General features: G+C 32.7%; 1 protein-coding gene across 1 annotated transcript; it reads right to left on the bottom strand.

Moving 5' to 3' along the window:
• Positions 1–1,270: 1,270 nt before the first annotated feature.
• Positions 1,271–3,377, bottom strand: LOC145121735 (uncharacterized). Its single transcript, XM_079057437.1, has 5 exons — positions 3,136–3,377; positions 2,405–2,957; positions 1,858–2,327; positions 1,762–1,784; positions 1,271–1,647 (listed from the first exon to the last, which is right to left on the bottom strand). The coding sequence occupies exons 1-5, from the start codon at positions 3,375–3,377 to the stop codon at positions 1,271–1,273; spliced, it is 1,665 nt and encodes a 554-aa protein (XP_078913563.1).
• Positions 3,378–13,810: the final 10,433 nt, after the last annotated feature.

Below are 13,810 nucleotides of genomic sequence, written 5' to 3'. Positions count from 1 at the left end.
AGAAATTAGGGGATGTCACAATGTTGGTGGTTCGTGGTGTTTGTGTTGATTAGGTATGGATGTGTGTCTTCTTTTGGTAGTATAATGCTTTGTATTAGGGTTTATGTGTTTGTTTTGGCGAAGGTGATTGAAGACCTGTCTAAGAACAGGCAATTTTGTATAAAGTAACTTTGTAACAGACTTTATTTAATGGTAAATTAGTAGTTAATGGAAATTACAGTTAATTAGTGTGAATGAGGGTAATTTCGTCATTTCACAATTTACCCTAATATATACTTAGGTTTCAGACACATATGTTAACATACTAAGTATTTTTTTGCTCTCCTATTCTTCTTACCGTTCAAGTGACCTCACCGAAATGAAGGGTTCAATGAAATCAGTTGAATGCTCGTGTGGATGTGAAGCAATATTACGAACGTCAACTACTAAATACAACCTTGGCCAACTCTTTTATGCTTGCTCCAAAAAGGTAAATGTCAATTGCATATTCTTTAACTGTTGACCTAGACTGTGATTATTTTTTCCTGGGTTTGGTAACTTAATCCATAACAAATAATAACTTCCATTGTAGGGGCCTCATGATGGTTTCATATGTTGGGCAGATGAAGTAGAGAGTACGAACACGACTGGTGACACAACTTTGATTACAAATTTGGTTCGGGCAAATGAGAAGCTTCAATCTGATGTTAGAAAGATGAAGTTATTGTTATTTCTAAGTTGGGCTGTTTTTTTGTGGTATTAGTCCACAAGTTGTAATGGATGTCCAATGAGAATCTGGTTTCCTTTCATGTTTACCAGTGTATTTGTAATGGGCATGTAATGGATTTGTAATCCCTTTCCTATTAAATAAATGAAAATTACCTGCTATTGTATGTCATTGTTTTGTTTGTGTTTGTAGTGTACATAAAATAACATTCAACAAACACATACCACAAATAACTACTACGAACACACACACCATAAAACACTTACACCCATGATTGTGCATTACATTCAAACATGAAAATAACAATAAACATATGGGACCACACAAAAATTAGTCTTAAGAAACAACCAAGAAAGTACTACATGAAACAAAGTTAAATAACCCATGAAGCAACCAACATAGTCTTAACACACTACAAAAAGCAGTTATCTCTAATCAATATTCATTGGATTGTCACCTGAATTTCCTTCTCCATTTTTTCCTTCAACCCTTTTAGCCAACTTTTTCTTTATAATCCTCTCAGATTGCTTCAGTTTACGTGCAACTATTTTTTTTTGAACCACTTCATTCCTCTTCATTACCACCTTTAGTAGTTGATCTCTTTCTCTTCACCTTTGGTTTTTTGGGCTTCTCAACTTTAGGACATGTAACCTTGTTGTGACCTACTTGTTTACACACACTACAAAGAATTTTCTTCCCAACCTTTGACACAGTGTGTCTAGTAGTCTTTTCTCCTGGGTCCTTCCTTCTATTGACTTTAGGCCTGCCTGGCATTTTCCTTTTCAAAGGTGGCAGTGGTGGTATGAAATCAGTACTTGGCCACATATTGTTGCCATTCATCCCTCTCAATGGATACTTGTAAGCGTTGCTATAAAAAGCTCCAAAGAACATGGGATCCACATAACTTCCATCATCTCTGTTTAGGTAACTAATAGTTGCAACTGAGTGCACACACCCATATCCATTTAGTTTCCAAACTCTACAAGAACATGACTTCTTGTCTTAGTCAACCACATAAGATTCTGCTAAGTTTCTTGTTTCAAACTGGTTCAAACCAGTTGGTAAAACCTGCCAATATCTAATAACAATGTCTAAAAGTTAGTCTAAGTTTAGTATTTTCTATGATGTTAAGAAACTCAAACTAAGTTTACCTTTGAGCTTTTTTCAATTGGTTCAGTAAGGATGTAATTGTTGGACATGGTTCAAAATCTGGCCATGAACTGCCTTTCATCCTCAAATGAAACTGCCTTTCCCTAACATACAATCTAATCTCTTCAAGCATTATGATGATTGGTTTTTTCCTTGCATCTCTTATCACATTGTTAAAGCTCTCTGACAACCCATTCTCTAAAGCATCACACATCTTGCCCTCCTGAAAAAAAGCCCTACACCATGATTGTGGGTTCTTTTCTGTTAGATACTCAGAGGCTGAAGGATTGAGAAGTTGTATGTCCTTCATTGCTGCATTGTGTAAACGCTCAGTAGATGCCTTGCATGCCTTCCAAAACATCTTCTCATACATTACTCCGGGGAATCTTTTCCTAAAGTTGGCAACAACATGCCTTGCACACTGTCTGTATTCAACACTAGGCAAAATATCCTTCACAGCTTCCAATAATCCCTTCACATTAAGAATTGAATTGGTAAAATTGTATAGGCAAATTTCATTAATAAATAGAATACAACTAAGAAACATACCTTATGCTGATCTGACATCAATGCAATTCCAAAACCATTGTTCATTCCTAAGTCATCTTTTAAATTCTCCAAAAACCATTTCCAATTCTCTTTGTTTTCAACACAAACAACTGCCCATGCAATTGGGAATATATGATTATTAGCATCCCTTCCAACTGCGGTTATTAACTCTCCAGTACATATCCCCTTAAGGAAACAACCATCCAGGTTAATTACTCTTCTACAACTGCCCCTCCACCCTTGCTTTAGTCCCTCAAAACATACATAAAACTTACTAAAATAATTTTTTCCATCTTGCATATTATTCACATCCATTTTCACAGTTGATCCTGGGTTTGATCTTCTTATCTCCTCACCATATGACCAAAGCTTTGAATAGTGCTCAACCAGGTTGCCTTCAATTAGCTCAATAGCATGCTTTTTTGCTCTCCTGCGCTGACCCATACTTACATCTATATCAAAAGCCTGTTTCACCTCTTCCCTAAGCATCCTAACACTCATTTTCTGTTTTTGTAAGAACTCAGTTGTAAAATGGCTACCAATCCAAGCATAGCTAACAATTGATCCAAGTTTGAAATTTATAGCACAATTATGCTCATTTATAAGGGACTTAATCTGGAAGGAGTTTTCTTCACTCATCCATGAAGCCCATAGCCTAAACTTACACTGTCCAGAACAACATTTAACTAACAGTCTTCTACTGTCATTTTTTTTTGTAGCGCAACTGATACCGATTAGTAACAACATAATTACATAACATAAGCTTTAACTGTTTTGGACTATGAAATCGCATTCCTAACATAGGTTTTTGTTTTTTCCAATGCACATTTTCATTATATGTAGTAACCTCTTCAAGATTTACCTCAATGTCTTCCATTTCAAGATATGGATCCTCATGAGGTGGACTGTTTGGGGTTGACTGCACTTCTGGGCATAGCTTGCTCAAAAACTCATCGTTAATGATCTTATTCATTGGATTGCAATCTACATGTTCAAGGTCATCGTGTGCATTACCTTGCAGTTCATCCGGGCCATTATGTACAAATCCCTCATAATGATTGTCTTCCACAACGCTCTCATCAAGTTGCTCATCAATAATTCATTGTTGCACATTCACACCTAGATGATCCATGTATACATCAACGACACAAGCAGCAGCATACCCAGCTTCGATGAAGTCCTGGTAGTCTATTTCAGTAGCTAAGATCCTCAATCCATCAAGAAAGTCTTTTCCAGGCATGCAAAAATAAACACTTACGCACATTTCATTTGCAAACCTTTGTAGGAAGTTAACAAACTCGTTCCTGTCCATTCTAGCAAAATCAACATCTTCGAACCTTTGTTCCGCTCCATCCGTATAACTAATTTCGGGGTACCTTGTAAAAAACCCAGCAAAGTGAAGATCGATCTTCATGTAAACCGCCATGAGAACGTGATTTTGCAGACAAAAAGTACGACAAAAAGGGGTTGAAGACAACCGGAGGGTTTTTATAAAATGTGTCTTGTAGGGCCAGCTCATTAAACGAGAAGGTTATATGGCATCTTAGGTGGATAAATTTTGATGACGTGTGTACCTAATATGGTAAGTAGGATAGTGTTAACCGGCTCACCCCTTCCACTTTGAACAAAATGACTTTAAAAATTGTTTTTTAAGTATTCCTTCCTCTCAAGTGCGAAAAAAAACAATAAGGACCATTTAAATCATAACTAGAAAAATGGTTGGGCCACAGTGACATTTACCCTTAAAATAAGTCTTTATGTTTTATCGGTGGGTTGATTTATAGTTCCAAAATGCCAATGTGAGATTCATATTTATTAGATAACTACTAATTTCAATCTGTATCATATATTTATATATAATTAAATACCTTTAAAGAAAATTAATGATTGTTATTTCGTTAGTATTTTCTAACAAAGGACTACTCGAAGAACACTTTGAATTATGATTTTATATGAATGTAACTTTTTAAGGGTCCCCAATAAAAATTAAAATGATGCCACACAATTAAAAAGAAGTATGTTGATATCTTTTTGCATAAAATTTTTTAATGTCTTTTATCTTTTTGTGAGCAAGAATGAACGATTGGTTTTGAAACTTTTATTTACAGGATTAAATAATGAAACTAGAAGAAATCTTTTCAGAAAAAGGTAACACTCTACTTATGGTATTCTAAATCCATAATAAAAACTATAATTTCATTCATATCAAGGAAATAATAGACACTAACTTAGAGTCCTCACTTTTAAATTTCAAATTCACTTCAAGAAATGACGATCTCATCTTATCTTCGTTAGAACATCAAATTTTATACTTTCTTCAGATCCTAAAGTTCCTATTATCATGACCGGCACAAAAGTTCATATTATCATGACTGGCACAGGACTTGCTCCTTTTGGGGGTTTCCTACAAGAAAGATTATCTTTAAAGGAATCCGGAAAAAAGTTTGGATCCTCCATTGTATTCTGCTAGCATTACCATTATTGATAATTGTTTAGATGTAATAACCTATTTGCGCAAAAGAACTAATCGCTTCTAAAAACAAATTTTTGAAATAAATTATTCGCACCCGTCGCTTAGCGCGGGTAAAATGCTAGTATATATATATATATATATATATATATATATATATATAATAGTTTTATCGGATATAATAGTTTTTCTTTAATTATCAAAAAAGGATAATACCTTTGATTTTTCAGTGGTTTTTCTTACCACACATCATAATTTATATAAAAAGTAGTTATTGATATAAATAATAAATAGCGTAATCAAAATCGTCCAATCAACAATAACGTCCCGTTAGTTTGGATCAGGATGCTAGATACCTATCGGAACGCCTAGTGGTGTTCAGTTGGATCAGTTTCAGTTTCAGAACATGGATTCGAATAGTTCAACCTAAATTTAAATCCGATCTAATCCAAACAATTTACAATTCGGTGGAATCGATTTTTGTAATTTAATTTTCAAAAACCAAAACATTTTAAAACCACATATAATTAGAATATTAGAAAAGTTATAGAAAAAACAAAAATAAATTATTTAGTTGTGATCTAAAATTTATAAATAAATATTAAAAAACATATATTATAGTTTAATATTTTATAGATATTATTTTTTAGAGAAAATGCGTAATAAGGTTTTTTATTAGGTAGATCATTTTAAATCTCTTTGAAAAAATAACTCAATAAATTAATATAATTATAGAAATACATTAAAAATATATACATAATAAATCATTATTCGGTTTTTTTGGACTATTCGGTTTTTATTTTATAAACCCAAACAAATTAAAAATCCAAAATAATAATTCGGTTTTCTTGAATACCAATCCAAAATCTGAATATCCCAACCAAATTGCTCAATCCAAATTGTCTAATTGGCCAATTTGGTTTATCCGAATTATGAAGAGCCCGAGGAACGCCAACTTGTGTTAGAAGTGCACAAACAAATTGTTTTTTCTTAAACCGGAAAAAACCAGACCAGTCTTTTTGAGAGTCTTTTTAAGTTCATATTGAACCACCGGTTAAGCGTAAGTTTTAATATATATACCTGAAACCAATTTTTTTCTTTTCCGGTTCTCAACTATTACCTATTTGAACCGTTCTTTAAACTAAAAATTTTTTTTTCATAATGCAATTTTACTTCAAAAAACTGAAAAAAAGAAAACTGATTATAATCGAAACCATTCAAAACCCATATATGTGCATTGGCCGTCGAATTACGAAAGGGAGAACAAATTTTGGGAAGATCATCCCAAGTAGATCTGTCAATGAAGCGGGTTTGGAGCGAATTGGCCTTGATCCAAACCCATTAAGCAATTTTCAAATGTTGATCTAAGCCCGGCCTGTAACCCGCAAGGTTTTAAATAATTAAACGCATACTCTTATCCATCAGATCAACGGATTTTCAACCCTTTTACCCGACCCATTTACAATATTAAGATTATGCTATAATTATGTATTCGAACACATATAACATGAATCGCTAAAACCAGCCAACATTAATTCCGAAACAAACTTCAATTATATCTTAAAAAAATAACGTTTCCAAAACAAAACAAATGTCTACTATTGCAAACATGCATGATAAAATGACACACGATTGTAGTAGATTTCAATAACAAATGATTTCAGTAAGGCACGATTTCAACAAGTCCCCCGGTTTTAAGTCACAATTTTGGCACAGTAACACAAGATTTCAGTAACAGGTAAGGCAGCAACAAATGATTTCAATAGGTAACGATTTCAATAATTCGATTTCAATAACACGGAATTGGAGTAGAGAAGATGAGGCTAATCGATTATATTAGAATTTTAGAAAACAAACTTGATTGTGGAATGTCGATTGTAGAAAACTCTTCTATGAAACGAGATAGATTGAATCATTTTCTTTTTGCTTTTGGTTGTCAACTATGACTGTAATACTAATTTCATATATTTATTTGTATTGAGAGTCGACGAAATTTTGCCATTAGGAACTGGGAAGTGGAAGTGCAATGATCGAACTCATCGAGTCATGTACAGAACACTATTTCGGTGATAAATGTATAAATGTATAACTTATAAATAATAAATTTATATTTTAAAATTTTATACGGGGCGTATCATAAATGGATCGAATCGATAGTGATCGATACCGACCTTTTTAGTAAAATGGTTAATGGGTATGGGTCGTTAACGGGTAAACGGATCATAAAATATGATCCAACCCTATTAACTTTAAGGGTTTGGAGCGGATCATGGTCAAAACTCGCTCCGTTGTGAGGTCTAATCCCAAGCTTCCCTTTCCTCTTTCTCGTTTTTGGGCTGGTGGGCTATGGGTTGGTTGGGCTTGTGACAATTGATTCATATTCAATTAAAAATACTGATTTAGGCCTTTTGGCTAACATGTTTTTACAACTTGTTTCCAGTTTCTTTCTTTTGATAATTATGATTTCTTTATAAGGGAAAATGACTTATAAGCTCAACGAAGTTTTCAAACTGTTAAAAAAAAAACTCCAATTATGTTTTATCTGTTTAGGAGAACCCAACGAACTTAACCTTTTATCTAAAAAAGCCCAACTAACTTACACTTTTATTCAATTTTCATTAAGGTCAACTGGTTAATGAAAGTCAACGAATGACATGACTTATGACATAGAATTAAATATCGGGAAAGTGACTTGTAAGACCAATAAAGTTTCAAAACTGTTCAAAAAGCCTCAATCATGTTTTGTTTGTTCAAAAAACCCAATGAACTTACGCTTTTGTTAAATTCTCATTAGAGGCAACCAAATTCATTAGGTATACAATTGTTGGCAAATAACATGACATTATATTTAATGACAAGAAATAAGGAGATTAGAATTGCCCTTTATATATCAATTTAGGGCTTGGAGAAGAGAAAAACAAACGGAATCTATGTTCGATCTCTTGTAATGGTCACTTCTTCTTCTTACTCTCAATCTTTGATGTCCAACTCAAGATCTATAAATAAAATATTCAATGATGCAAACCCTTGTGGATGTAGACGCCCTTCTCAAATTTGGATATCTAGAATGGAGGATCATCCAAAGAAAAAGTTCAAGGCTTGTTGGAACAGATGGATAACTGTAATTGAAAGCTTTATCATATCCATCTTCTATTTATTTGTTTGGTTCCTTCAAAAACAAGAACTTATTAAGATGGACATGATAAAGTTTTCAATTACACTTACCCATATGTTCGAACAAGCCTTGAACTTTTTCTCTAGATAATTCTTCGTTCTAAATGTCCAAATTCGAGAAAGGCGTCCACATTCATAAGGATTTGCATCATCAAATATCTTCTTTGTAGATCTTGAGTTGGACATCAACGATTGAGAGGAAGTAGAAGTAGCCATTACAAGAGATTGAACACAAACATCGTTCATTTTTTCTCTATATTTAATTATTTATAAAGAGCTATTCTAATCTGTTTATTCCATGTCATTAAATATAATGTCATACCATTCGCCAACTAATTGTATACCTAATGAATCTGGTTGCCTCTAATGAGAATTGAACAAGAGCATAAGTTTGTTGAGTTTTTTTGAACAGTCAAAACATGATTGAGTTTTTTGAACGATGTCGAAACTTCGTTGGTCTTACAAGTCATTTTACCGATATTTAATTACACGTTATAAGTCATGTCATTCGTTGACTTTCGTTAGCCAGTTGACCTTAATGAGTATTGAACAAAAATATAAGTTAGTTGGACTTTTTTAGACAAAAGATTAAGTTCGTTGGGTTTATTAAATAGAGAAAACATAATTAGAAAACTTTGAACGGTTTGTAAATTTCATTGCACTGACTTATAAGCCGTTTTCCCTATTTATATTTCTTAACATTATGTTTTCAGTGATGCTCTTCTAAGTCCCATTAAAATGGTACCATTTTTCTTTATGCCATCTTAACCTAAGATTACATATATGTCCATTATCGTATGTAAATATCATAATTTATATCCACAAAATGTTTTTTCAATTAAATAATACTTTTGTTTGTTAATTAGTTTTAACTTTTTTAATTATTTTATTAAATATATGGTTTTGGGATAGAAGGTACGATAGGGATAACCATTTCATCTTTAATTTCTGTATTTTATTATTATTATTATTATTTTTGAAACGGCGAGCATATTTAATAAAATAATTAATTTTTTATTATTTTATTATTTTTTTTAAATAGAGAAGTTAAAGATGAATACTACCACCTAGTATCCTTGGTAAAGAAAAAGGTCCACCACCACCTATAAACACTTGCACGGCCAACATTCGCTCCAAAGTCAATGCATTTTATCCTCTCCAATTTGTTATTGTTTCTGATTGTGGACCATGTTCCGGTGACGGTGAGGTGGTAGTGCCAAAATGATGGGTCTCATCTATAGTGCATTGAAGGAATAAATCTTTACCATTAGATTGAAACTAGGATTTTATCTACCGCGTTGCGGCGGCAGTAATTGATTTAAGTAAAAGAACTATTTCAGTAGAAAAAATCAGGGACCAAAACCATGTCAAGAAAAATGCTTAGAAGTAAGCAGGATAATGTAAAAAATATTTACATCAAAACGTAGATAAACTCGGAACACCCAAACATAAAAAAAAATAGGTCGAAACATAGAGAAACTCTAAATTTATACCAATATCTACATAAAAAAAAACAGTTAAGTTTTGTTTTTAAATTAACAGACGATATTTCTAAATTTATGTCGAAACGTTGACCAACTCAAATTTATACCGACACATCTATAAAAATAAACACATATAATTTTTTTTTATAAATTAAAGAATTTTACAAAGTTAAAAGCCAAGATGGTTAAAGTTGTATTTTACAAAGTCGATGAGTGGTAACTATATACAGAGGTAAACCTGAAAATTTGAAAAATGGAGAGGATTAAAGTGATATTTTAGAAAATTCAAAGTTCAAGGGTAAAAGCAAAATTTTAAAAAATAAAGGGTGGAGAATGTAGATGATGAAAGTAATATTTTAAAGAGTTCAATGTTAAAGGGGTAAAAACATTATTTTAGAAAGTACAGGGAAGAAATGTTCCACATAGATTTATAAATAGAGGGCTGAAAATAAAAAATAAGATAAGTGAAAGGGAGTAAAAGCAAAAAGAGTGTCCAACAAAAGGAGTTAAATGAAATATAATAAAAGTGTAAGGGAGAGAAAGCAAAAGTAATAGCCACCGAGCCACCGATATTGGTTTTTAGAAGATATATAATTGCTCCGCGGACCTCGTTAGCAGCTCCGTGGAAGTGTTTATCGAGTTTGTTTAATTTTTTATTTTTTGTTTCATAAATACCCTTATTAAGATCGGAGGATTGTAATGAGATATCTTTTTAAGATCGGAGGATTATTCCCTCTTTAGTCCAACTAAGTCAACATATATTATTATTTTTTTCTTTGTAATAATTATAAAACTGATTAATATAATGAGGAAGTTTATCGCTTATTGATATCGGATGATTATAATGAGATTATTCCCTCTTTTGGTATAATGACGAGGATTGTAATAATAATAACATATACGATTAATCAGGGGTATTAACTTAACAAAAAAAAAAGACTCGATGAATAGTTCCGCGGAGCTGCTAACGAGGTCCGCGGAGGCATTTCCACGGAACTGTTAATCGCGGTTTTTATTTTTATTTTTTTAACCCTTGATTTAATTACGAATTTTCCATTCCGCGAAGTTACAATGGATTCCGCGAAGCCCTCAGAGGTCATCTCCACGGAATCCATGTCTATACTCGGAAATCCGATTTTTTGTGTCTATTTTTTGAAATTCAACCCCAAAAAATGTCTATGACCCGTATTTTCTCTATAAACTAGTGTATGTAAGCTATTTTAATTTATGGACTTTAAATGAACAGGAACCCGACGACGTGAAGCAACTCTGTCGTCTTCAAATTCGTTTTTGGAGACGTCACATTCCCCATCGTCTTCAGATACGTCTTCTTCGAGCAGATTCACCTCCGGAGAATATGAATCTAAGGAGGAGTAAAGAAAAGCAGCGACATAGAGAGAAATCGATAAAGTAGAGGGAAATCGAGGGGAGGCAGACGGAGTATAGAAAAATTGATGAGAAATACTTTACATAATAGACGATGGCGGCTGTGGTGATTTCCGGCGATAGAGATGAAGTAGAGAGAAGTGGAAAGAAGAGAGAAGCGACTTAGGATGAGTAGATGGTGATCCATGGGTTTTCAGTGGGTTCTAGTGGTGTTTCCGGTGGCTCAGGGGGTGGTGAGTTGAGGACTGTTTCTTCAACTAAGATGAGAGTGGAAAGGATGAGATGGGTGGGGTCGGGGTTGAAGGTGGGTCCCATGTATATATATATATATATATATATATATATATATATATATATATATTAATCAATAGATAATAATAAAAACTGAAAAAGAAAATACAAATGCTAACAGTCTTTTTATCTCTACAAGGGACTAAAAACAAAACAAAATTATATATATATATATATATATATATATATATATATATATATATATATATATATATATATATATATATATATATATATATAATCAATAAATAATAATAAAAACTGAAAAAAATACAAAATGCTAACATAGTCTTTTTATCTCTACAAGGGACTAAAATCACAACAAAATTATATATTAAGGAGGTTCTGAATGCAAAAATAAAAAAATAAATAAATTAATTATGAATAAAACTTGTCATTTTTGATAAATCATATGGACGATTTCAATGATTTATTAAAAAATTAATTGTGTATTTCAACGATTTCAATGATTTATTAAAAAATTAATTGTGTATTTCTCCCTAGTTCACGCAGTGATGACCTTCTACTCAGCTTCAACTGTAGCATCTCCTTCACTGAAATCCGGACCACCATCATTGCAAAGAGTGTCGTTCCCCTTTAACCCCATTTCATCATATGGAATGGAAAGTCAAATCAGAATCACGATTGATTCCTAAAAATTTGTAAAAGGGAATCTTTATTTTACATGTGAATATTTGTATAGTTGGCTTACCTATATTAGGAGTTCTTTCCATGTTTTTTCTTGTCTATATACTGTAGCCCTTAATGTAAAACAGTTGCAGCTTTGAGTTTATTTTTCAATTCATTTTGTTTCATGGTATCAGGACTGTGTGATCTCTGTTGGCTAAAGTTTTTGCTGCCAAATCACCATTTGTAACGATTGGTGATCATCTTGTTCTTGATTTTTCCTACCATAATGACAGGCTCTGTTGAATCATCCACCACCCATTCGTCTTCAAACCCAAATTCATCACTTTTTCCACCATCTGATATTAATCCATATCTTCAAAGTACCCAACATAAACTTAATGGATTGAATTTCCGTGAATGGTTTCAGTTAGTCCTTCTCGTCATTTGAGGGAAAGGAAAGACTGCATACCTTACATGTGAAACTAAAGCCTCAGACCAAAAGGATGCTCACTACAAAGTATGAGATGCAGAAAACTCCATTGTTATGTAATGGCTGGTTAATTCTATGAACTCGAATATCGGAAGAACCTATTGTTGCATTAGGTGTCTAAGCCCATAACTATAATTGGTATGTACTTGACCCGATAGTAGCATGGTCCTTTTGGGTTGCCTTCACCATAGCAATTTGACAGGATGCATTATGAGAAAGAGGTTAATCAATGATTTATCAATATATTATAAGAATAATATATTAATTGAGAAATCATATTATTTAATTAGTATTGATCAAAAATTAATTTGGAATTAATTTGGTGATCAAAAGAGACTGATTAAAAATATATGGGGACTGATATTGCAATTTACTGGTAGTTGCAAGTTGGGTTGTGGACTCCTAATAAAAGGGGTGGACGAATTCTGTGGGAAGCCCATAAGAGAATTCGTCCAAGGGGCCTTCTAGAAGGGATCCATAGATTGCTTAAGGCCTAAGCAGAGAATTAGGGTTTCAGTCTAAAACCTTAGTAACACAACTATATAAGGACCCCTTGGCTAGTTGAAATCGGCCCCTATGCATTCATAGAGAACCCTAGTCGATTTTAGTAGCCTCCCTCCTCTCTCTCTCTCTCTCTCTCTCTCTCTCTCTTGTTCATCCATTTCTAGTTGGTGTTTGTGACTCCATTAGAGGTGCAACAATTGAGACACTAAGCTCTTGAAGGTCAAGATCAAGCAATCAACAAGAAAGGTATTCTTCTAACTCTTGTTTTATTCATTGAATCCGAAAAATTGTATGCTAGATTAGGGTTTTGCTTTAGATAAGTTAATTTTCATGTATAAATTGAGAAAAACCTAGATCCAAAGCATTAGGGTTGCATGTGCACCATAGGAATGTTGTAGTGCTCAAAATCCAACAGTGGTATCAGAGCTTAGGGTGTTTTTTTATATGATGTAATTGTAACGTTTTCAAAGCTGGAAAATTTTCGATTTTTGGTATCTGACTGGTGGACTCGACGAGTTGGACCAACTCGACAAGTCCATGCCCTGACTCGACGAGTTGGTTCGTCAGATGGCAGATTTTTCGGATTTCAAGCCTAAATTAGATTAGGATCATTACCTTAAATTGTTTCAAATGTTAAAATTCGAATTTTCTGTTATCGAAATGATTATCCTCATCTAATTGAAAGATAATTGTGAAATTTTAAGATAATTACAAAATTATGTGATAAATTAATTATTTGTAAAATTTGATTTGAATTTTCTTACCATATAAATGGATTAGGTCAAATTTCATGATACGGATAAAATTATATGATTAATTTGATTGTTTTAAAATTTGATCTAGAAAGTTTTGAAAAGTTTCATAACTTGCCCTCAAGTTTTGGAATTTAAAATCTGATTAAAAGTTTTAATTTTGAAATATTAAATTCTAAAACCCTAGTATTTTAAAAGTTTAAAATACAAACCTTATACTATTAT

Source organism: Lactuca virosa, chromosome 6 (genome assembly GCF_052849685.1).
Source record: "Lactuca virosa cultivar CGN04683 chromosome 6, Lactuca_virosa_CGN04683_v6, whole genome shotgun sequence".
NCBI classification, from domain to species: Eukaryota; Viridiplantae; Streptophyta; class Magnoliopsida; order Asterales; family Asteraceae; genus Lactuca; species Lactuca virosa.
This window is presented reverse-complemented; position numbering and strand designations above follow the sequence as displayed.